Genomic DNA, 24,545 nt, shown 5'->3' with positions numbered 1-24,545 from the left:
CAGCTGGAGCCAATAGCTGCAGCTTGGAGAAGAGCTTGGAGTCACCTGAGCCCAGGGCTGGTTTCAGGGTAGGTGGTCAAATGACTTCTCAGATCCTCAGTTTTCACATCAGGGAAATGGGCCACAGTTCTAGCTCCGGGGTGCCTGGTCCCCTCAGAATAGGCTTGGCTCCTGTGGGGCACTGCCCGCCACTTCCCCTCAATGTGCCCTTCTCCATCAGCGGACCCCACCTTCCGTTCCTGCCTCATCGCCCCACATCCTCCCACTCAGGGACTCCCACACAGGCCCTTGCCTGGGGGAGCCTCTGGGTCCTGGCTCAAGCAATCTACCCCCACCTGGAGTTCCCTCTTTAGGGCGCACGTTTCAAGAGCCAGCTCCAATGCTAGCTTAAAGGCCCCCAGCTCTCCCTCTCGGTAACCCTGAGGTCCTCTCTGTAGATTCCCCCGTTGCCTCAATCACTTCCTGTCTCTGTTATGATCCCCCATGATGAAGTCATGCCTCTCTCTCTCCAAAGGGTGTAAACTCCAGGGACCAGCTGTCTCTTGCATCCTGGGATCACCAGCACCTGGTACTGTGCCTGGCACACAGCAGGCACTCATTAAATGCTGTGCTTAGAATTGAGGTGCACTGAATTCTTGGAACCCTCAAGTTCTTGGAGAACAGCCTCTGGGCCTGCCCCGTGGACAGGAAGTGAGCCTCCCAGCACAGAGGGCCCCCAGGTCTCCCGCTGGAGACCCCACACAGGGGGCCTGTGGGGATGGCCAGGGCTCAGCCCAGCACCTGAGCGCCCCTCCCACCAGCTGCTCTGCCAGACCGCATGCTCCGCCCCCTGCAAACGACCGTAGGGGGAGCAGCTTGAGTAAGTTCCCCTTCCGTTTCCTCCTGCCCCACCACTGCTGCTCCTCAGCAGGCGCCTCACCAGCCTCCACACCCCTTGTGCCCGCAGAAACGCGCCTGGCCCTGAGCTGTCACCAGCGACACTCTCCAGGCCCCGGACACGATGCAGGCCATCAAATGTGTGGTGGTGGGAGATGGGTAGGTACATGGCTGGACTTCCTCACAGCCCCCAACTGGGATGCCCTGAGATCCTCCCATCCTGGTGTCCCTGGGGAAGCCCCTGGCCCTGCAGAACTAGGCGTCCCTGGAAGGCAGCTTGGCGGGGTCGCTTCCTTCTTCTCCTAGGGCCCACAGGGAGCACCCGGGGGTGGGCTGAGGAGAGCTTCACCCTCTTCAGCCCCACCCCACCCCGGAAGCCATCTCGGTGGAGGGTGCAGGACTATGGGTGAGAGTGCCCAGGGCTCCTCACCTGCACCCCAAAAGCTGGGGGCAGGTCTGCCACGGAGGCAAGCCTCAGTCTTTACTCTGTCGATGCACGAGGGAAGTGGGAAACCTGAAATTTAGCCTTTGTCCCCAGGCTGACCTGGGCTGTCGTCACTGGCTTGGTGCTGCTGTGCGGCCTTGGGCAAGTCACAGCACCTCTCTGAACCTCAGCTTAGTCATCTGGGAGGAGGCCTATGCCCTGGGGATGCTGTGGGGTTGCTTGAGATAAGCTGAGTGGCTGTCTTGCTTGTAGTATGTGCCTCCTAGCACCCCCTCCACTTTCTCTCCCCTCCCCTCAGCCTGCCGTGTTGGGGAGGATGTGCGGGGGATGTGGGCGAGGAGCAGAAGGGGCAAGGGGACATTGAGAGACAGAGAGGGAAGGAGGAGGCTAAAGGATGGGAGGGTGATTGTGGGGTCGGCAGGGGAGGGGCAGGCTGGGCTGAGACCCTTCTTAGTTGTCAGATCCCAGTGACTTCAGGCTGTCTTGTCCCCTGGGGGCCTCAGTTTCCTCATCTGTAGAATGACAGGTCCAGGCCAGGTGCAGTGGCTCACGCCTGTAGTCCTAGCATTCTGAGAGGCCAAGATGGGAGGATTGCTTGGGGCCAGGAGCTTGAGACCAGCCTAAGCATCATAGCGAGAACCCATGTCTATAAAAAAATTTTTTAAGCCAGGAGCGGTGGCATATGCGCCTGCAGTCCCAGCTACTGGGGAGGCTGAGGTGGGAGAATCGCCTGAGCCCAGGAGTTTGAGGCTGCAGTGAGCTATAATTGTGCCACTGCAGCCAGCCTGGGTGACAGAGCAAGACGCTGTCTCTTAAAAAAAACACAAAATAAAAGGACAGGTCCAATTTGTTAATCTGTCATGCCTGCCAGCAGCCACATCTTAGGGTCCAGCCTACAGGCTCACCCTGGAGCATGTTCTAGCTGGAAGGGGGCCTCCTGTCCAGCCTTCCCATTCTACAGAGGAGCAGCCCAAGGCTTTGAGAGACTCAGCTCTCCTGGCCTGGGCCCTGTGGCCCCAACTTTGGCTGTGACCCATCTAGGTGGGGGCGGGCCCATTTGTCCACCAGCCTCAGCTGATTCTGATGCATGGCTCCTTATCTGCCCATGCTTGCCCGGCCCTGTTCACTTCTGCTTTGTATCTGATCGGAGGAGGGGCGGGCGGAAGTCAAGGGTTAACGTTCCAGTCATTCAAAATTACCTCGGTGGCAGGCCCAGGGGAGGGCGATGGTAGAGAGGAGAGGATGAGCTGTCTTCTCTGAGCAGGAAGTGACAAAACCACGCAGGGCAGGGGAAGGCCCGGAGCTGTCCCTTGGCCTCCGGGCTTCGGCTGAGCTACCTGCACCCGCTCCCAGCCTCGCATGCTGAGGGTGGAGGAGGCGCACGTTATCACTTCCTTCCTATGTACCAGCTCTGGGGTTAATCCAGCCTTCTCTATTTATCCTCTCACCAAAGCTAATGGGTCCATTTTACAGGTGGGAAAATGAAAGTTCAGGGAAGCTAAGTAATTTGCCCAAAGCCTCACAGGATTTGAACCCAGACCACTCTGACTCAAACCCTGACCTGGTAACTGCTCTGCTCCATGGGGGAGGTGAGAGGGAAGAGCAGGGTCAGGTCTTCCCTAGCAGCCGTCGGCTGCTGCCGTGCATCAGGCCCTGTGCTCAGTGCTTTGATAGGCCTCGTTGAATTTACTCCTCAGCACACTCCTATGAGGATGGGCTCATCTCTATTTTCTAGATGGAGAAACTGAGGCAGAGGCGGGTTAAGTGACTTGTCCAAGATCATACCACTGGTAGGTGGTACAGCTGGGATTTGAAGCCCAGGTCAGGCGTCGGGGGCCCCTTGGCATTGCCTGGGTCTGCTGGGCACCCTCTGTCCCACATCACTGCCCCTTGGAGAAGCCTGTGGGAAAAGTGGATTGCCAGCTCTGCGCACACCCGTGGATCAGAATCTCTGGGGCTGGACCCCGAAGTCTCCACTTTAACAAACATCCACATGACTTGCAGGCTCTCGGGTGTGGGAACACAGGCATGGGGCATCTCACATGGGGAGACGGAGGCCCAGAGGGCTAGGCTGGGTGGATGCTGAGGTCTTTGCAGAGGACCAGGCAGAAACCTCCCCACATCTCCGGCAGAGCCCATGACTACCGCCCTCTTGTACTTCCTGTCTTTCAGGGCCGTGGGCAAGACCTGCCTTCTCATCAGCTACACCACCAATGCCTTTCCCGGAGAGTACATCCCCACCGTGTGAGTTCCTGGGGATATACGGGGTGCTGGGAGGAGGGGAGAGACCGTCATCAAGTCGATCCCCCTTTCAGGCACTTCCTGTGGGCCAGACCCCGTGTGGGCACCCACAGCCTCCAGCCCAGTGGAGCTGCCTGACAGTCCAGCTGAGAAGACAGCACTGGCGCTGAGAAGTGCTGGGGGCTCCCAGAACCCGGGGTGGGGTATGGAGGAAGGGGTAGAAGGGAGGAGGGGTGGCTTTTAGGCTGGGCCTCCAAGCAAAGGGACGTGGAGGAGAGGGCTGGCTCGGGCAAGAGCAGGGGCTGGGAGAGGAGCTTCTGCGGAAGCAGGCTGCTGGAGGAAGTGATCCAGAGAGCCTGACTCCAAGGAACAGGGACATCTGGGGACAAGGCATGCTGGGGGGTGGAACAGAGCCGTCTACAGGCCTGGGAGGCCCTGCGCTCTATTGCAGGATGCGGAGGCAGGGCTGTCATCGGACGTGGAGGGAGCGTGTTAGTGTCAGACTCAGGAGGGAACGATGACTGGGGAGGCACCAGCCCCTCCCTGGCCAGCCCTCAGGGGCCCCCATCACTCCTAGGACATTTCCCCGACTCTCTAGCCTGGCACTCAAGGCTCCTGATGGGCTTCACTCAACCTCCCACCTGGCCTTATTACCCATGACTTTGCCTCACACTCTGCCTCCTCCGGACCCTACTGTTCGCCACAAGCTCCCTGCACATTTCCACCCCAGGGCCTTTGCTCAAGCTGTTCTCTCTCCCCATGGTGCTTTTTCTCCCCACATCCACCTGTCTAAAGCCTCCAGGCGCAGCTCCAGTGCCCCCTCCTCCGGGAAGCCTTTCTGATCTACCACGAAGGGATCTCCACTCCCCAGAGTGACTTTATCTGATTTTTCCCATGACCATGAGCCTGTGGAGGGCAGGGAGCCATGGCCAGCTCTTTGTGGGTCTCCCATTATCTCAGCACAGTGTCTTCTACATGGTATAATACATGCATTGCCTCACACACAACACATGTGTTTTGAGTTGACCTGACTTGAACATCGTGGGAAAGACCATAGGAAGATCGATCATAGTCACCATCTAGCAAAGGCCTGCCATGTGCCAGCCCCTGCGCAAGATGTCACACACGTGTGATCTTGTTTGATCCCCCTGGGAGATGGCTATTAGCATGCACAGGACACCCATGGGGAAGCTGAGCATCACAGCCACTAAGAGGCTTGCCTCCCAGGCTTACACGGTCCTGTCCAGCTTCAGAGCCAAGGTCCATGTAGACCCTTGCTGGGGCCCTCATTTTTTGATCTTAATGAACCCCCCTTCAGGAGCAGGGATCAGGTTCTCCTAGGAAGAGGGGGGCAGGCAGAAGGGAGAAGAGAGCCTGGAGCCGAGATGCTTCCAACCCACCCCAGAGGATTCCTCACTACCCAACCCCCAACCCCAGACTTGGGTGGGCTGGGCTCTCTGCTGCTATCTCTCCTCGGGACACTCTGCTCAGCTGCCTCAGATGTCCTGGTCCAGGCTAGAGGAAGGCAGGCAGCCAGGAGAGGGCAGGGAAACCCTAGCAGAGAGCCTAGAAAGCCACTTTTGCCCCAGCTTGGTCCTGATGCTGGTGAGTGCCCCTCTCTGGTCCTGTCCTTATATATAAAATGGGAACAAGGATTCCTGCCCACTCGCCATCAACCATCAAACGTTTATCAGGTGCCTCTAAGTGCCAAGGGAGGGCTGGCTGCAAACCTGAGCAGGGAGGCAGAATTAGGTGAGGCGGCTCCTGCTCAAGGCCATGGTCACCAGCAGTGTGTTGTCACTGCCTCTGTCCCTGGGTCTCTCGATGCTGGCTTGAGACCTTGTCCCGCCTTTGTGCATCCTGGCTGGGTTGAAGGACCCACTTGCTGAAGGACCTTGGACCAATCACTTCCCCTCTCTGAGCCTCAATTTCCTTTTCTATAAGAGGTAGAGACTTGGAAGTCCCAAGCTCCTTCCCCAGGCACCTCCCTTGTGCATTGAGATGGATGGCTGAGGCTGCTGAGGCCAGGTTATGGCAAGGTGCTCTCAGCATCCTGGAGGCCCCTGATCCCTGGTGACCCCTAGTGGACTTTGTTGTCCTGGACAACATCACAGAAGCTAGAGGAATGGACCCGACCAGATCTACCTTCCCAAGACTCTCTGAAGGATTGGGTGAAGGTATCCCAGTAGGGCCAGCTCCATGCGTGTGGCCACCTATCCAATTGCACAGGGCCCCAAGCTCAGAAGGGTCCTGTACCTTGTTTAATACTCTGATGTCTACATCTTGAAATTCTTAATCATTTTTGAACATGGGCCCTGTACTTCCGTTTTGCACTGGGTCTTGCAAGTTCTATGGTGAATCCTGCCTCACACCCTCATATGGCTTCAGGCACAAAGTTTCTCAGCCCCAGACGAGACCCCAGAGCGGGATCCTGCTACTGCCAATGCCTGTGCCTCTGTGAAGGGAGGGTAAAATAGTCACACTGGGCCCTTGACATTGGAGGGGAAGAGGGAGAGAGGGTGGGTTGGGAAAAACAGGCAGCCCCAAATCTCTGGCACCTGAGATTAAGGTGGAGAGAGCTTCTGGGCTGGGGATGGTAGGTTTGCTGGGGGTTGGGGAGGCCCGTGCTGCAGACACAAGATCAGATAAGCCTGAGAGCTGGCTCGCCTGCTGCCAGCCATGAGGGGTTAACAGCAAAGGGATGGATCTGAACCTTCAGAACAGACACCTTCCTGAGCAGCCAATCAGTTGCCAGGACTCGTGGGGCTGCACTGTGATTGGCTCTTGCCGCCTGCTCTGTTGTATAGACCCTATATTGGAGCCGGCAGGGCCCTATGAGTTATTTGCATCAAATCCCCCATTTCGCAGATGGGGAGCCTGAGCCTGCTCTGTGGATGGCCCCATGCTAGGTGTTGGGGATATAGAAACACGGCAGGAAGACAGTGCCCTTGGGTGCCTGTGACATAGAGGGGCTCCCCCTTACACCTCACCTCGTTAGAACCAAGCTCGACGGAAGCCCTTGTGAGCTTTTAAAACTGAAAGTTAGGCTGGGCACCGTGGCTCATGCCTGTAATCCCAGCACTTTGGGAGGCTGAGGCAGGCAGATCGCTTGAGCCCAGGAGTTCGAGACCAGCCTGGGCAACATGGAGCAGAAACCCTATCTCTACAAAAAATACAAAAATTAACCGGGCTTGGTGGTGCATGCCTCTAGTCCCAGCTACTCAGGATGCTGAGGTAGGAGGATTGCTTGAACCTAGGAGGGTACGGCTGCATTGAGCTATGATTGTGCTACTGCACTCCAGCCTGGGCAACAAAGTGAGACCCTGTCTCAAAAAATAAAATAAAATAAAAAAGAGCCCCCCCAAAAAAACAACTGAAAGTTATCCTGGCCTAAATGTCTCCTGTGGCTCCCTTCACACTTAAAACTCATCTTGATGTTCAAACCGTGAACAACAGCCCCCTCTCCCCAGCCTCACCACACCCCTTACCCACTTCACTCCAAGTACATAGACTGCCTTGATGATCTCAGGCTCCCCCCAACCTCTTCACTCCCCTTTATGACGCCCAGAACCCTCCCTGCTTCCCGTCATTCAGTTCCCTGCTTAGACATCGCCTCCTTGACCCCCTGTCTAAAGCAGCCCCCCGCCTCCACTCTGCCCTCTCCATCTCTCCATCCCACCACCCTGCTTGGTTGTCTTCATAGGCCCCCCACAACCCGACTTCATCTTGTTGCTCGTTTGCTGCCACTCCTCCTCTTGGATGGAAGCTCCCTGAGGACAGGGCCCTTATCTGCCTCGCTCCCTGCCATCATGCCAGTTTCTAGAACAGAGCTGAGCCCATTCCTGTTGCTCCGTCATGGCTGGCCCCCCGCTGGGGGAGGCAGGCAGGGCTCAGCTCTGCATGGAAGGATGTGTGTTGCTAATTGAGGTTGAATCATTTGGCACTTAATTTTCACTTTCATTTGAAATCCTCTCTTCGGTAAACTGGTGAATCCAGCCTGGGATTCTGGTGGACAGGATGGCATCAGCCTCCCTAGCTGTGTGTGCCAGTCCCCACCAGGTTCTCCTGCCTGTCCTCTCGGCTGCCCCATCCCTGTTCCTGCCGCTGTGTGTGTGGGTCCCTCATGATGCCCAATGGCTCAAGCCTCTGCCTTAGCTCAGGCACCCCTTCTGTTGGGTATTCTGTTCCCTCCTGCTCCACCTCTCCCTGCCCTGTGACACCTCCAGCTGCCTTCATCTTTCAACCAATAGCACGGTAACGGCCTCCTCTCCTGGCTGATGTGCCAGTTTCCCCCTCTGTTCCCCTCTGGCCCCTCCCTAAGACTTCTCCAAGAGGGGCCCTCCCTCCCTCCCTCCCTCCCTCCCTCCCTCCCTTCCTCCCTCCCTCCCTCCCTCCCTCCCTCCCTCCCTTCCTGACAGAGTCTCGCTGTGTCACCAGGCTAGAGTGCAGTGGTGTGATCTCGGCTCACTGCAACCTCTGCCTTCCGGGTTCAAGCGATTCCGCTGCCTCAGCCTCCCAAGTAGCTGGGACTACAGGCATGCACCACCACACCCAGCTAATTTTTGTAGTTTTAGTAGAGATGGGGTTTCACCATGTTGGCCAGGATGGTCTCGATCTCTTGACCTAGGGATCTACCTGCCCCAGCCTCCCAAAGTGCTGGGGTTACAGGTGTGAGCCGCTGTGCCCAGCTGGGACCTTTTCTAAATGCAAATCTGATCTCATCACCTCTGCCTGGTTTGGCCCCTTGGTGGTTCCCCGTTGCCCTGAGAACCAAGACCTGACTGGTCCATGCCCCTCTGACATCAATCCTTTCTCACCCCCAAGTCACTAGCCATGCGTGCTCTGTGGTCTCTGGGTTCCTTGAATGCACCATCCTTCCTCCCTGGGGGTGGGCTTCGGTGGTGGTCAGGTGATACCTGGGTGCTGGGGCCCCTTCCACCTGCATCATTCCCCTCCTCCACTCCATTTTAGGGCCAGGCCTCAGAGTTCTGCAGGCTCTAGATGAAAACATGGTCTCTGCTGTCTCCAACTCCATTTCCAGCCATGAAATAGCAGCGATGCTTACCATGTGGGCCTTTCTGAATTGGGTAACAGGATCTAACCTTGCTCTGCCACCCACTGGCTGGGAGATCTTGGGCAAGTCCCTTCCTCTCTGTGAGCCTCAATTTCTTCATCCGGAAAATGGGGTGAGGGTTGACCATGGTGGTCTGTGCAGAAGGTTACTCCCTGGTCCTGGCTGCCTGTGGGTCTCTTAAGTAAGGGGGACCCTCAGGGGTGTCACACCATTGACACATTCCTGCACCTGTCCCTCTGGTCCTCTGGGGAGGGGCCCTGTGGCAGGGGCATTTGGGGACATGGAAAATGAGACTGCTCAGCTTCTCAGCATCTCCCAGTGGGGTGGCTTGAACATCCTCTGTTTTTTTGGATTCTCCTAATGGCTCCAAGAAATAGGTATTTTCCCCTCCACATTAAAGAGATTGAGGCTCAGAGAAGTTAGGACACTCACCCACGGTCACACAGCCAGGATGTCCTGGCTTCACAAGGAACTCTTTGTTCCCCCCAATAAGAAAGGTCCTTGACCTCTTCAGGCCTCAGTTTCCTCATCTGTCTAATGGGGGTAACTTAAGATCCTTTTGTCTTGGATCACATGAGACTTCAAGACCTAACATGCAAAGACCCTCAGCCCCCTGCCTGGCCTCAGAGAAGGTGGCTGCTGCTTCTCAAGGTCCCAGCTCTTTCCCCTCATCGTGGCCCTGAGATTCCAGGGATGACCCAGAGGAGACAGGTGCCGTTGGTGTGAGGAATCTTGGGGGACTTCTTGGCACTAGCACTGTGGCTGGACATTAGAGGAGAGAGTGTCCAAGCATTTCCCAAAGGTGTGTTTCTGGTCAAAACCGGAAAAACAACACAGGCGCTGCTTTTCCCATCATGCCCCACTGTGTCTCCCTGGACAGCGCCTTCTTCCTGAAATCCCACAGCAGTGTAGGTGGTACCCAGAGTAGGCGCATGCCAGCCCCTGCTGTGCACCAGACCCCAGGCCGGCCCCAGGGTGCAGTGACAAAAAAGTCAGGCTTAGTGCCTGCCACCTGGGATGCTGAGTTCCCCAAGGAGTGCTGGTTTAGGCGGGGTGGTAGCCCCGACATGGCTGGAGGTCAGGAAAGGCTTCTTGGAGGAGGCGACGTTGAGCAGGGGCTGGAGGGATGAGTAAAAGTCAGCCAGCCTGGCAGTGGGGAGGAAGAGAAGGGAGAGATGAAGGAGAGTGGGAAGTCAGGGGCCACTGTTTGCAGGCACTTTCCAGACAGGCGGGAACAGGGCCGTTTGAGGAACTGAGAGGTAACCAGAAATTCTGTCCAGGGCTGGACAGGCAAAGTGTATTAAAAAGTCTGGGCTGCCCACTTTTTGGGGGTGTGGGGGACTCCTCTCAGGAGAGGTGCTTTTGTGTTACTCTGAAGTGTTAGCGCTTCTGCAGACTAACATTGAGTAGCGTTCTCTGAGGACTTCCTGGAGGAGGTGGTTTAATTCCCTTCCACCTGCATTCACTGGGTGACAGGCCTGAGACTGTGGAGAATAAGCAGGCGTCGGCCTGGCCCACACAGAACCCACAGCCCTTGGAGGGGTGGAGACTCACCAAGTGCCTGCTCGTGGTCAAGGCAAAGTAGTCACCCGAGAGAGGGAACCGTGAGCTCTTTACAGGTGGAGGACGACGAAGCTTTGCCAGATAGAAGGACTTGCCTGGGCAGGGTTTTGAAGCATGAATAGAAGGCGGGGGTGAAACGGGGGTGGAAGTGTATTCCAGAGGGAGATACAGACAGGAGCAAAGGCTTGGAGGGGTGGGCAGCCTGGAGGATGTGGGGGCCAGAGGCCAGGTTGGTGATATGGACAGCTAAGGTGGGAAGGACATTCTGGGCAGGGGCTTCGTGTGGACCAGCACAGGGAGGTGGGCAGTGTGAGCCTTTCCCGGGAAATGGCTTGGCTGGTGTGCGAGGGGAGGAATAGGAGGAGAAGTCAGAGGAGCCGGAGGTCTCCGTGGACCAGGTCAGGGCCTGTGTGGGTGACCACAGCGGGAAAAGTGACAGTGATTCCCTAGCCCTCAGGGGCAGGTGGTGAGGGCATTCCCGGAGGCACAGCTGTGGCCTGGGGCAGTGAGCACTGGTTGTGACCACTGGTTTCTGGTTTCTTCCCTAGTTTGGTCACTCACTGGCTGTGTGGCCTTGGGCAAGTCACTGCATCTCTCTGAGCCAAGTTTTCTCTTCCACAACGTGGGTAGCCAGCACCTTCCTTGCGGGGATGTGTGTAGTGAGAACTGGCTTGCAAAACCTCCCCCACTCCGAGCTTGGAGCCCTGGGATGGCCCTCCCAGCATTCTTTGGGCTTCCCTGTGTCTGATGTTTGTCAGGCCCCTCACCCTGTGTCTGGCCTCCTGCCAGCTGTGGGGGCAGGATCAAGCTTGTACTCCTTGGTGGCCCCAGTGCTGGCTGTGCACCCGATGCGTAGTAGGTACCCAGCAAATGCATCTGGAGGCTCGTTCAATGGCCCTGCAGGGCTCTCTGGGTCTGGCGGGAGACGTTGGGAGTCAAGGTTGGTGCCCTATGCTATCTCCTCGGCAGTACGTGTCTTTCTACCGTTTGCCGTGGCCCTTCCCATGGTCCGTGACTAACAGCTTTCACGCACACTCTGGGGTGGGCTGAAAGGCCCCAGAAGCAGCCCTCTTTCCCTGAAAGATGGGAGATGAATGACAGCACCCTAGCTTCCTGCCTTCTCTGGGAATGCCCTGAGCACAGTCCGTTCTGTCTCCCAAGCAGCCCCAGCAGGACTGAGCAGCAGCGGTCCACCGCCATGGCAGCTCAACCACCTGCCCTGTGTCAGCTGCTGTCCCTTCCTTTATTCCTCCCCACTCCCCTTCTGCAGCATCCTGGGGTCACTTCCCGAATAAACCCCTCGCATCACCTCCTTGTCTCAGAGTTTGCTTATGGGAGCACCCAGCCTGAGACAGGATGAACATTCATTCAACAAATATTGAGGCTGGGCGCGGTGGCTCACGCCTGCAATCCTGACACTTTGAGAGCCCGAGGCAGGCGGATCACTTAAGTTCAGGAGTTCAAGACCAGCCTGGTCAACATGGTGAAACGCTGTTTCTACTAAAAATACAAAAATTAGCTGGGCATGGTGGTGCATGTCTGTAATCCCAGCTACTCAGGAGGCTGAGGCAGGAGAATCACTCGAACCCAGGGGGCAGAGTTTGCAGTGGGGCGAGATGGTGCCACTGCACTCCAGCCTGGGTGACAGAGCGTGATTCCATTTCAAAAAACAAAAAAAAAAAACAAAAAACAAACATTGAGTGGCAGCATAGGGAGAGAGGTAAGTTTATTCTCATCAAGACTGGGAGGAAAAGTTACACAGCCTCAATTACCTTTCCAAAGGACAGGTACGGGTAGGAAAAGGATTAAGAGATAATCTTTTTTCTTCTTGTTAACTTGTATTACATTTTTAAAAAATATAATGAATCAGTAATGAAACAAATAAACCCAATTGCAAATGTTGTGTGACTTTGGGCCAGTCGCAGACTGTCTCTGGGTCTCAGACTTCGAGGAATGACACGGAGCTGGATCACAATCCCCAGGTTCTGGGGTTTGAGATTGACCTTACCTCTGCCTTGCCTGCTCCCCACAGGTTTGACAACTATTCAGCCAACGTGATGGTGGACAGCAAGCCAGTGAACCTGGGGCTGTGGGACACTGCTGGGCAGGAGGACTACGACCGTCTCCGGCCGCTCTCCTACCCACAGACGGTGTGCTACTCCCACCCGCCTTGCAGTCCTGACCTTTGCTGTTTCCGTTCCCTCTGCTTGGGATGCCCTTCCAGCCAGCTCAGCCTGGGAAACCCTCCCTCTCCTCTTAAGGCCCAGCTCAGGGAGTCTGCCTGCCTTGCATGTCCCAGGCAGAGAAGGGCTTCCTCCCGCACTCCCCCAGCCCTGCATTGGTTCTCGGTCCTCAATGTGCCTGTCTTCCCACCCCATTGCCTCCTGGGCTCTGGCACCCCCTGTTTCCAGTGGTGGGGCAGGTGCACTCTGCACAGGGCCCCAGGAGGCAGCCCAGGATGGTGAGCCCTGGGAGTGCTGGGGGAGGGGGGAGGTGGAGGATGCCTGCAGGTGGCTGCTGGGTCCTCACCCTTCCTCCAGGGTATGCAGGGAAGCGGCTAAGGCCGGTAATCAGATGGTGGATAGTATATGGATTGGAGTTTGGACCCTGGAATCCCAGATCCTCCCCTCTCCAGAGTGCACGTTGGCAAACTCTTTAACCTCTGGAAGCCTCACTATCCCCGTCTGAGGAATGGGGCTAGCAGCAGTGCTTGCTGCAGAGTGACATGTGAGGATAACCACTTCGCAGAGGCCCTGGCCTTTAGTGAGCGTCCTAACAAACAGCAGCCTCGTGGTGGAGGCGAGAAGGGTATCTCTGCTCTGCCCAGATCCTAAGTCCCCAATGTCCCCTGGGCGGCTCCACCCTCAGGGAGCCCCAAGCTCCACCTCTCGGTGGCTGCCATGGTGGGATACCTCTGGGCCCTCCTCACTAGCAACCCTCGCCTGCTCTGTCCCCAGGATGTCTTCCTCATCTGCTTCTCCCTCGTCAGCCCAGCCTCTTATGAGAACGTCCGCGCCAAGGTGAGCTGGACAGGGTGGGCCTTGGGGGCTCTGGGGCAGGTAACCCTGAGGGACAGAGGGAGGAACTGGTGACTCTAGGCTGGTCCCTGGAGCAGCAGAGGTTGCATACAGAGATGGTCCCCAGTGCCAACCAGGGCTGGCAGGGGGACTGAGGGGGTAAGATTCAGAGGATCTGGGGTGGGGGGGTGCTGCGATAGTTAGCTATACCCCCACTTTCCATGGCTGTGTCCTCCTCTTCCCCACACAACCTCATGTCCGCCTCCGATTGTCACATAACCTCATGTTTGCTTCTTATCTGCACAAAACCTTGCCTTCTCCTTTCCTACAATCATGCGCCCCCTCCTTCCTGTACAACCTCGTGGCCGCCCCTCCCCGTGCCACCTCACGTCTCTCCTCACCCTCATGCCCACCTCTGATCTTCTGGCAACTTGGTGCCTCTCCTCTCCCTACACCCTCACACTCTCTCTGATCCCCGCACAGCCTCGCGCCCCCTCTTGACCCATACAACCTTGTGTCTCCCCACCCACCTGCCCAGTGGTTCCCGGAAGTGCGGCACCACTGCCCCAGCACACCCATCATCCTGGTGGGCACCAAGCTGGACCTGCGGGACGACAAGGACACCATCGAGAAACTGAAGGAGAAGAAGCTGGCTCCCATCACCTACCCGCAGGGCCTGGCACTGGCCAAGGAGATTGGTACAGGCCTCGGGCTCAGAGGGGGGATCTAGCTGCAGGGGAGGCCCTGACTTGGCCTCGTGGTGTGATTGTAAACATGGGCTGCAGGGCCAGGCTATGCAGTTCGAACTTAGCTGTGCTGTGCACTTGCTGAGTGACCTTGGGCGAGTCACGTGGCCTCTCTCTGCCTGTGTTTCCTTATCAGAAAAGCATGGGATAGTGATAGCTCCTGCCTCCTGGGGTGGTTGAGGGAATTCAGTGAGTTATTCCAGGTGGAGCTCCCAGGGCAGCACCTGTGTGTGAGAAGCACTCTGTGTTAGTAGTAGTCGTCCTAGTAGTATTAGTAATATCTATTAATAGATATTGAAAATAAGGAGGTGTGCTTTGAGCAAACAGAAGCAGAGATTGAGTGGGGGTGCTGTGGTTGCTTGGAGGACAAGTGGCAAGTTAAACTTGGGTGTTCTGGGAAGGCTTCCTGGAGGAGGTGGCCCGGCATTAGATCTGAAGGGTGACACATTTCCTTCCACCACCTTCTCTCCTCCCTTTCCCCACTCCCTTTGGTTTCCCAGCTCGACCCCTCTTTGCCTCCAAATCACTGGGCTGGAGAAATATAGTAACTTCTCAAGGTCACCCAGCTAGTAGGTGGCCCAGCCCGATTTGAAGGAAGGACAGCAAATTGTTGGCTCACTGCTCGGGGGTGCTTCTTCATAGTGGCTCAGGGCTGTCTGCATCAGGGAGGTGATGACCATGGGTCTGGCTTCATGCATGGTACCCAGGCCTGCTGGCTCTGTTCCTGTCCCTGTCCCTGGTAGGTCCCAATGTGTCTGTAGCTCAGGGATCCTTGCCCGAAAGCCCAAAACCACCAGCTGGGTTTGGTCATACTAGCTGTGCCCTCTGCCTCACCACAGGACTCTGCAGGCCCAGGGTTTGGCCCCCGAATTGAATCCACTAGACCTCCTCCCGCCCCACCGCCCCAGCCCCGCCACTCCTCCCCCTGCCGGAACTGGGAGGGCCCTGGGGACTCACATCTCTTCACAGGAAGGGAAACCGCAGCCACCACCTCCCTCCTCCTGTGACTAGCGTGGTGACACTGCCATCTTCCCCAGGGGCCTCAGACTATGGCTTACACCCTGGCTCCCTTCCCCTGTCCTAGGGCCACAGCTCCCCAGCCTGCTAGTCTTTCCTTTTAAATATCAGAGATTCATCCCTGCCTTCTCTTTCTGACCAACCAGCACCCCTCCAACCCCTGCCCCTGGACTCCTTCTATTCAGGGTGCAGCTCTCCAGCCTGTGGCCTGGCTGTCACTGACCCCTCCCTTGTAAAGCACTTGCTTTGGGATCATGTGGAGGGCGCTGGAGGCCTGGATTCTGGTCCTGGCTCCGACACTGATTGGCTGTGTGACCTTGGGTTAGTGGCTGCCCCTCTCTGGGCCTCAGTCTCCCTGTCCACATAAGCTGACCTGGACAATCCCCAAAGGGCCTCTCTCCTCTATAAGGTGGTGACTCAGAGCTCTTGCCTTGGCCTCTAGCCAGTCTTTCCTGGCTGACCCTGCATGGAGCTGGGGCAGGGGCAGTGATTTTAACTGTGCCTCAGACCAGCTTAGTCCTAGGGGGAGTCCTGGGGGGACTGGCAGGGCTAGTGAGGGAGGCAGCAACTGCCTCTGCCCACCTGGGCTCCCCAGCCCTGGGATGACAAGATTTGGGGGCAGCCCTGAGCCCAGCTGATAATCACAGCTCATGTGGACTGAGCACTTCCTGGGAGCCACTTCATTCTCACAGCAGCTGTGACGAAGGGCTCTTGTCACCTCCACTTTACAGAGAGGAAACAGGCTCAGGGGGACATGTTGCTGGCTTAAGGCCACCCACCCAGGACATAGCCGAGCCCAGATTCCAACAGGGGTGGACTGGCTCCCTAAGCCACAAAGCTGAGGGCCATCTGTCCTCCCTGCACCCCCACTGCCCCCACCGCCCCCTCACCCTCCTCGCCCTGTCTGTGGCTCCCCTGCCCCTGCCTCAGCTTGATGAGCCATCGCATGGCAATGAGTCCTAGACAGATGGGAGACTGAGGCCCGGAGAGGGGGAACTGACTAAAGTCCTAGAGCAGTGAGAAGCAGAGCCAAAGTGAGCCCTGGCCCCCCAGCTCAGGACCCTTGTCCTGGGTGAGTGGGTGGCCGGGTGCCTGGGAAAAGGCAGTTGGTGGATGTGGGGGAAGTGGACGCAGATGTGGTCCCTTATAAGGAGACAGTGGCCAAGTGCCCAGTGACACCTCCTCAACACAGGGGGCTGTGGTGACCAGACTCCGGGCTGAGCTCAGGGCACCCTGCTCTTGCCAGCCAAGCCCCATGACAACCACTGCCCATGATCCTTGGTGGGCGTATATGCCTCCAGGTAGAGGGGAGACACCCAGCATGTGACTCAGAGCGAGTGACGTCCTCTCTGAGCCTCAGGTTCCTCGTCCCTGCCCCACCCTTCCTTTCACCCCAGCACCTGGCCTCAGTGGGCTCCCCTGTTCCAGGGGAGTTCCTGCCATTCTGACTTCTCTGCCCAGCTCTGTGCCTTCGGGCTGTGGTTTCCCCACTTTGGGCCTGTTTCCTGGTCTGTGAAGTGGGAACTCACCCCAGTGTTGTTGGAAGCACCCAGCTCAGTTCCTGGCACAGAGTAGGTGGTGACCAGCATCCATCCCCTTCCATCCTGCCACAGAGAAGCAAGCGGGCTTTGGCGGAGGGCCCAGAGTTCCCCTCCCCTCCCTTCTCCTTTCTCTTGGTTCTGACATCGGCCCCCAGGCCTGCATAGTATCTCGGCAGAAGGGGTTTTGTGGTTTTTCACTTTAGGGAAACTGTGCAGCTTGAAATGGACATGGGAAGTCACACGGGTTCTTTGCAGAATGTCATGGAACACCATCCCTGGGGGTGGGAACTAGGCCTGCCTTTCTCCTCATCTGTGCCCCGGGCTCCAGCCCCGAGGAGTCTTCATGTGGGAGAAGGCTGGGCCTCCCATGGGAGGACAGAGGAGCTCTCCAAAGCCACTCCTCCCAGAAGGCCCCCAGTTGTGCCCAGGTTGAGGGAATACGTCCAGCGTGTGAGTTTGGGTGAGTCACATGCTCTCCACGAGCCTCAGTTTCCTTGTCTGTAAGACAGGGATGGTGCTAAGGAAGGGGCTGATGATGTTTGGAAGTTCCTGGGGAGGGGGCCATGAGGGCTTCAGGCCTCCTGGGGATTATTTGCAACCCCGGGAGAATCCTGGAGGGATGGGCAAGGCAATTTTCTAGAAGGTGAGGCTCCCAGAGATTTGGTCACTGATGCTTGAGCCCTTTCCTTCCCAGAAAAGCATCAAAATTCCTGCTTTCCTTCCGTGGATTAAGGGCTATGTGTCCAAGAAAGACACAGACCTGCCCTGTAGGCCTTAGTCTCTCACTGAGTTCAAGCTCGCTATTTCAGACATGAGGAAACTGAGGCACAGTGACATTAAACTCCTTGCTCCTGGTGACACAGCCTCCAGGTGACCCCACTGGGACTGGAACCTGGATGGCGGCCCCCAGAGCCTGGTGTTCAGTTGTATGGCTTGGGAGGGGTGTATGGCTTGGGAGGGAGTGTATGGCGTGGAGGGGTGTATGGCGTGGGAGGCATGGGAAGGGGTGTATGGCGTGGGACGGTGTATGGCGTGGGAGGGGTGTATGGCGTGTGAAGGTTGTATGGTGTGGGAGGGGTGTATGGCGTGGGAGGGGTGTATGGCGTGGGAGGGGTGTATGGCGTGGGAGGGGTGTATGGCGTGGGAGGGGGGTGTAAGGCGTGGGACGGTGTATGGCGTGGGAGGGGTGTATGGCGTGGGACGGTGTATGGCGTGGGAGGGGTGTATGGCGTGGGAGTGTTGTATGGCGTGGGAGGGGTGTACGGCGTGGGAGGGGTGTATGGCGTGGGAGGGGTGTATGGCGTGGGAGGGGTGTATGGCGTGGGAGGGGTGTATGGCGTGGGAGGGGTGTATGGCGTGGGAGGGGTGTATGGCGTGGGAAGGGGTGTATGGCGTGGGACGGTGTATGGCGTGGGAGGGGTGTATGGCGTGGGAGGGGTGTATGGCGTGGGACGGTGTATGGCGTGGGAGGGGTGTATGGCGTGGGACGGTGTATGGCGTGGGAGGGGTGTATGGCGTGGGAGGGGTATATGGCGTGGGAGTGTTGTATGGCGTGGGAGGGGTGTATGGCGTGGGAGGGGTGTATGGCGTGGGAAGGGGTGTATGGCGTGGGAGGGGTGTATGGCGTGGGAGAGGTGTATGGCGTGGGAGGGGTGTATGGCGTGGGAGGGGTGTATGGCGTGGGAGGGGTGTATGGCGTGGGAGGGGGGTGTAAGGCGTGGGACGGTGTATGGCGTGGGAGGGGTGTATGGCGTGGGACGGTGTATGGCGTGGGAGGGGTGTATGGCGTGGGAGTGTTGTATGGCGTGGGAGGGGTGTATGGCGTGGGAGGGGTGTATGGCGTGGGAGGGGTGTATGGCGTGGGAGGGGTGTATGGCGTGGGAGGGGTATATGGCGTGGGAGGGGTGTATGGCATGGGAGGGGTTGTATGGCGTAGGAGGTGTATTGGCCCAGAGTCTCCCCAACTTAGGCCTTGGCTCTCCTGTCCATCTCCCCAACCAGACTCGGTGAAATACCTGGAGTGCTCAGCCCTCACCCAGAGAGGCCTGAAAACTGTGTTCGACGAGGCCATCCGGGCCGTGCTGTGCCCTCAGCCCACGCGGCAGCAGAAGCGCACCTGCAGCCTCCTCTAGGGGTAAGAGTCTGCCACTCTAGTGCCCAACTCCCATACACAGCAGGCCCTGGCTGAGCAGTGGCCTTTGGTTCACTGTGAGTGGCATTTAGGCCAGGACAGAAAGAAGGTGGGTATGGAGGTAGCCTCAGTTTCCCCAGCCTACTTGTCATCTGCCTGGGCCAGTCTCACTCTCTGGAGCTCATCTTCCAGAGGCAAGGCCCAAGGTATGAATGAATGCCTGGTAACCCCCCACCCCCGGGCCAGGGAGTGGGTGTCATGGAGCCCCCACTCTGCCCATTCCTGCAGGAGGTGATGGAAAAGACGCCTTGGTCCCTGGCCCTAGGAGAGCTCAGTCGAGCCAGGGAGATCCTGCACCCACATATGTGGGTGGAGGTGGGAGAGCCTGAGCTATGAGACCCAAGGGGCAGATGGTGGGGTCAGTGAGTTGGAGGCAGCCCACAAGGCCTCCTGGAGGTGTGGGACCAGAAGGACAGAGAGGACTGGTGAGGTGGGGAGAGCAGCATTGGCAGTCCTGGTGGGAGTCAAACCTTGAGCAAAGGCCTGGAGGTGGGAATGAGCTGTGAGCCAGGAAGGTGAGAGCTGTGGATTCTGCATGTCCCCAAATTCTCTTTTCCTGCTTATCTTCCTTCCAGGTTGCACCCCAGCGCTCTCACCTAGATGGGTCTGATCCTCCAGGATCCCCATCCAAAGCCTGATGGCACCCCGGCTGGCCATGCTGTCCCCTCCCTGTGGCGTTTCTTAGCAGATGGCTGCAGAGCTTCGTTGATGGTCTTTTCTGTACTGGAGGCCTCCTGAGGCCAGGAAGGTGCAAATTTGCAGGTGCTGCATCCCAAGCCCCTCATGCCCCTGCCTTCCTGAGGGCCAGAGGGGAGCCCCAGGACCCATTAAGCCACCCCCGTGTTCCTGCCGTCAGTGCCAGCTGCCACATATGGAAGCATCTACCCGTTCACTCCAGTCCCACCCCACGCCTGACTCCCCTCTGGAAACTGCAGGCCAGATGGTTGCTGCGACAACTTGTGTACCTTCAGGGATGGGGCTCTTACTCCCTCCTGAGGCCAGCTGCTCTAATATCGATGGTCCTGCTTGCCAGAGAGTTCCTCTACCCAGCAAAAATGAGTGTCTCAGAAGTGTGCTCCTCTGGCCTCAGTTCTCCTCTTTTGGGACAACATAAAACAAATTTAATTTTCTACGCCTCTGGGGATATCTGCTCAGCCAATGGAAAATCTGAGTTCAATCGGCCCCTACTATTTCTTAAGACTTTCTGCTCCACTCACAGGATCCTGAGCTGCACTTGCCTGTGACAGTCTTCAAACTTTTAAACCTTGCCAGTCAGGACTTTTGCTATTGCAAATAGAAAACCCAACTCAACCTGCTTAAGCAGAAAATAAATTTATTGATTCAAGTTTGGAGATATTGTGATTTCAGGTGCAGCTTGATCAAGGGATTCAAATGAGGTCGTCAAGGTTTGTTTAGCTCTGGGCTCTGCCTTCTGCTGGCTGGTTCATTCTCAGGCAGGCGACTTAGGGCTTCATCCTCCCAAGTTCAAGTTCAGGGTTTCCTCCTTCCAAGTTCAAGTTCAGGGCGTCATCCTTTCAAGTTCAAGTTCAGCCAAAAAGCGCAAATGTCTATCCCAGGCAAAGTTCTAACTAAGATTTAGTGTGATTGGACCAGCTTAGGTCCTGGGCTCCCTTTCAACCAATCATATTTGTCAGAGTGGTGCAGTGCTGTGCTCTGATTGGCCAGGCCTGGACCATATGCCATGCCGGAAAAGAACTGCGGCAACCCCAGCGAAAGCATGTGTACCAGGGAGGGAGGGTGAGTTCCAAAGTGGGCTGAGAGCCTGGCGGGAATTTGGGAATTTGGGTGAGAAACCCTCAACCTCCACTACTGGAGGTCATGGGAAAGTGTTCATTTCAGCAGTGAAATGAAACAATGCTGGATCTCGAAGGTGATAAGCAAAGGGGAGTTTCTTTAAAAGAGAGGCGAGGTTGTTGTGAGGATTTAAGAAGTTCCGACATGAGCACAACAGTTCCTGCACAGTCAGTCCCACCCCAGGGCTTGCTAAGTTCTGTGGAGGTGCCCGACCTCCCCCTCCTGCGGACAATTACTCTCCTCTATCTCAACTTCTCACTCATTCATCAAACACACATTTATTGAGCACCTCTTCTTTGCCTGGCACTGTTCTAGGTGCCAGGGATCCAGCAGTGCCCAGAAGTCCCTGCCCTCAGGAGGCTGACACTCTAGAGAGGCTAAGAGATCAAAGAGGCTGCCCCTGACAACCCAGAAGACCCCAATTTCCAGCCCATGAAATGCTTGAGTTTCCACATTGTGCTTTCCCAGAGCTCCCAGCCAACCCCACTGTCCCCGTAAGTCCCCATGTTCTGAGGCAGGACCCCCTCCAGCTCACTCACCTCCTGGGAACCCCCCTTAAAAGGGATTAGGTGCAGAGGGGAAACCCCTTTGCTCTTCTTAGTTTCAGTTCAGACAAAGTCATGATGTTTTCAAAGTTACTGCTCTTCTGAAACAGAAAGGAAATACTAAACCCCACCCATCCATGGCACAATACAGATGCAGGCGGCCAGGACCCCACTCCCTAGTATGTTCGATGTCTAAGATCCCTGAGGCACGCCCTGAGGTTGGCCAGAGTCTGAGGGAGCCTCTTTCTGCTCCGTCCTCTTCACAGAGCCTTGGGATAAACTCCAGAGCCTCCGCAACAAACCATGGCCCTGAAGTCCTGGCCATCCTCTGCCTCTCACTCTTATTGCACTCATGCCTCTACCGTCAGACTGGACTGTCATTTCTTCCACTCCACATTCATGCTTCTTTCATTCCAGGCCTTTGAACATACTGGACCCCTTTCCTTTGCTCCCGGAACTTCCCTGCAGGGCAAAGGTGGGCCCGGATCTCCTTCCATGTGTGTTCAGCCCGTTAGGTCGACCCCAGTAGAGACAATCTTTGCTTCTATATGATAATAATGTCACTAAATAACTTCCTTTACTCATTGTCTTGGCTCCCATGCACATGCTATCTCATTTAACATTCTAATAGCCTTCCAAGATAGGTACTCATAGCCACGGTTTGCAGAAGAGAAGATGAGGATGCGGGAGGGCACAGGTTTGGCTCAAATTGACAAGGCAGTTGCTGTCCTTTCCCACCCTCTACCTCTGTTCCTATCCTCCTTGCTAACAGAATCCTAGTTTTGTGCACAGCAGCAACGTATCTAACACCGACAAAATGCTTGTTTTTCCAGCTGGTTTTGTCACTGGGATATTCAGGCCACATAGTTCTGGCCAAGAAGCCGTATGTGAAAGTCAGCTGGAGAGATGGCTTCTGTGAAAGTTGTTTTCTTCCTTAAAAAAATGACAAGCCCAGGCCAGGCGCGGTGGCTCACGCCTGTAATCCCAGCACTTTGGGAGGCCGAGGTGGGCGGATCACGAGGTCAGAAGATCGAGACCATCCTGGCTAACACGGTGAAACCTCATCTCTACTAAAAAATACAAAAAATTAGCCGGGTGTGGTGGCAGGCGCCTGTAGTCCCAGCTACTCGGGAGGCTGAGGCAGGAGAATGGCGTGAACCCGGGAGGCGGAGCTTGCAGTGAGCCGAGATTGTGCCACTGCACTCCAGCCTGGGCGACAGAGCGAGACTCAAAAAAAAAAAACACAGACAGGCCCAGCCGACACTGCCCCTTGTCCCGCCCCTTCCTCTGGCCTGAATACTGATGGGATGTCTGGAGCTGCAGCAGCCATCTTGTGAGCTCGAAGCCACAAACGTGAAGATACAAGGCCCCATGCTGAGAGTGGATGAGCAGAAAGATAAAAAGAGCGTGGGTTCCTGGCAGAAGCAGTGGGCAGCTGAGCCAATGCTAACAGCTGCCTTGTTATGGGAACTGAAGAAAATGAAACCACCTAATTGTTCATGTCACCGTTGGTCACGCCTTTTGTTACTGTAAGCTGACAGCATTTGTCACTGAAGCGGTAGGACTCCTAGCGCAGTGCTCTTCCCACTGTATAACTGTTCCCAGCAGCCACTCCACATGGGGTGAGCCACTTGTTTCTGCTCTGCAAATTGGCTGAGGATGGAGGCCCCTCACATAAGAAAGCTTATGGGAAGTCAGTGAGAACCTGTTTTGAAACAGGAAGACCTGCCGGTTGTGGGCAGGAGCTGACACCATGGTTTGCTCTTTCATGTGACAACAACCCCTCCCAAGTACCCACCTAGTGCCAGGCCTGGGCTGGCAGCAGTTTCCCTGTCTCACTCGGCCCCTTCTTGCAATGAAATCATGGCCTGGTGGTTGAGGAAAGTGCCTGACAGATGAGGCCACTTCATCTGGTGCTCTCTATTCTAGAGACTGGCTGTTCCTTGTCCCTTCTTCAAAGCAGAGGCCTGGGGTCCCCCAAACTCCTCCGATCCTTTCACCCTGGCATTCACTGGCCACCAAGCCTGGACAATTCAGCCTCTATCTATTAAATCCACCCTTTGTCCCCACGGCTGCTCCCTAACCTAACCCCTGCCATGTCTCCCCTGGACAGTAGCCACAGCCTCCTCACTGGCCTCTTGCCTTCCCTTTCTCTGCCTATACTCCATTTTCCACCAGGTGGCCTGGGGATTTTCCTCATTTACAAACAACTGTGCTGTCAAAAATGCTGATAGAACCACGGACTTATTCAATCATTGAATCCTTCAGCAAATAGTTATTGAGACCGTGTGTCAAGCCCAAGGCTTGGGGGTGGGTCAAGCATGAGCCCGCTCTCAGGAGCTCACAGGCCAGTGGGGAGGCTGTCCAGCCAGCAGAGAGCCCCAGGAAATGGCCCTTCTGCTTGGATGTCTCCTGAGCATTTCAAACTCACACGCCCCGCCCAGTCTTCATCACTCAGTAAATGCATCCAGGCTCTCAAACCAAAAACCTGGGAGTCCTCCTTGACACCATCTCCCTCATCTTCCACTTCCAACCCATCACCGACAATCTCCTCAGTGCCCCCCTTCTCTGCATTGTCATAGTTTCTAATGTCCAAGCCAGCACTGTATCCTCCCTGTGGTAGCCTCCTGTCATAGTCAGCGATTGGCACAATAATACTGTGTAACAAACAAAACTGCCTTGAAATCCAGAGGCAAGAAGCAGCAGGCCTGTGTTCTCACACTCACTAGTTGTAGGTGGACAGTGGATCTGCTGACTTAGGAGGGTTTGGCTGGTGACTTGGCTTCAGGCTGGGGATGGGTGGTCTCAGTCCTGGCTGTGGGTGTGTGTGGGTCGGCACCACCTGTCTCTCATCCTCCTTAGGCCAGCATTCCCTGGGGCATGTCCTTTTCATGGTGGATCACAGGAGCACGAGAAGCCAAGCCAAACCATGCAGTGTTTAAGGCCTCTGCTCATGCTTCACATGGCCGAGCCCAACATCACCAATCGGGCAGGGACAGGAACTCTTCCCAGACTTGGAGGAAAGGAAATATTTGCTGAGCACCAATCCTAATGCTCACACCTCCTGACTGGCCTTCTTGTTTTCACTCTTGCCCTTGGCCATGGTTTATCTCCACGGAGTGAACAGAGTGATCGCGTTAAACTACCAATCAGATCAGACCACTCCCTTGTATAACACCCTCCAATGGCATCTCTGGACATTTGGCACGAAACCTCCTCCCTCACCTACAAGGCCTATAGGATGTTGTCACTTTCTACCTCAAGATCTCACTTGGCACTATCTTCCCTTTCCTTGCAAAGCTCCAGAAATAAGGGCTGTGATCTGGTTTGGCTGTGTCCCAACACGAATCTCATCTTGAATTGTAGTTCCCATAATCCCATGGGAGGAACCCAGTGGGAGGTAATTGAATCATGGGGGAGGGGGACGATTACCTCCATGCTGTTCCCGTGATAGTAAGTGAGTTCTTACAAGAT

General features: G+C 56.2%; 1 protein-coding gene across 1 annotated transcript; it reads left to right on the top strand.

The window, feature by feature from the left end:
• The first annotated feature begins 865 nt into the window (after positions 1 to 865).
• On the top strand, positions 866 to 20,063 carry RAC2 (Rac family small GTPase 2). Its single transcript, XM_054469434.2, has 7 exons — positions 866 to 1,035; positions 3,494 to 3,565; positions 12,232 to 12,349; positions 13,157 to 13,219; positions 13,755 to 13,914; positions 18,522 to 18,654; positions 19,287 to 20,063. The coding sequence occupies exons 1-6, from the start codon at positions 1,001 to 1,003 to the stop codon at positions 18,650 to 18,652; spliced, it is 579 nt and encodes a 192-aa protein (XP_054325409.1). The 5' UTR covers positions 866 to 1,000; the 3' UTR covers positions 18,653 to 18,654; positions 19,287 to 20,063.
• Positions 20,064 to 24,545: the final 4,482 nt, after the last annotated feature.

Source organism: Pongo pygmaeus, chromosome 23 (assembly GCF_028885625.2).
Source record: "Pongo pygmaeus isolate AG05252 chromosome 23, NHGRI_mPonPyg2-v2.0_pri, whole genome shotgun sequence".
Classification (NCBI taxonomy): domain Eukaryota; kingdom Metazoa; phylum Chordata; class Mammalia; order Primates; family Hominidae; genus Pongo; species Pongo pygmaeus.
This window is presented reverse-complemented; position numbering and strand designations above follow the sequence as displayed.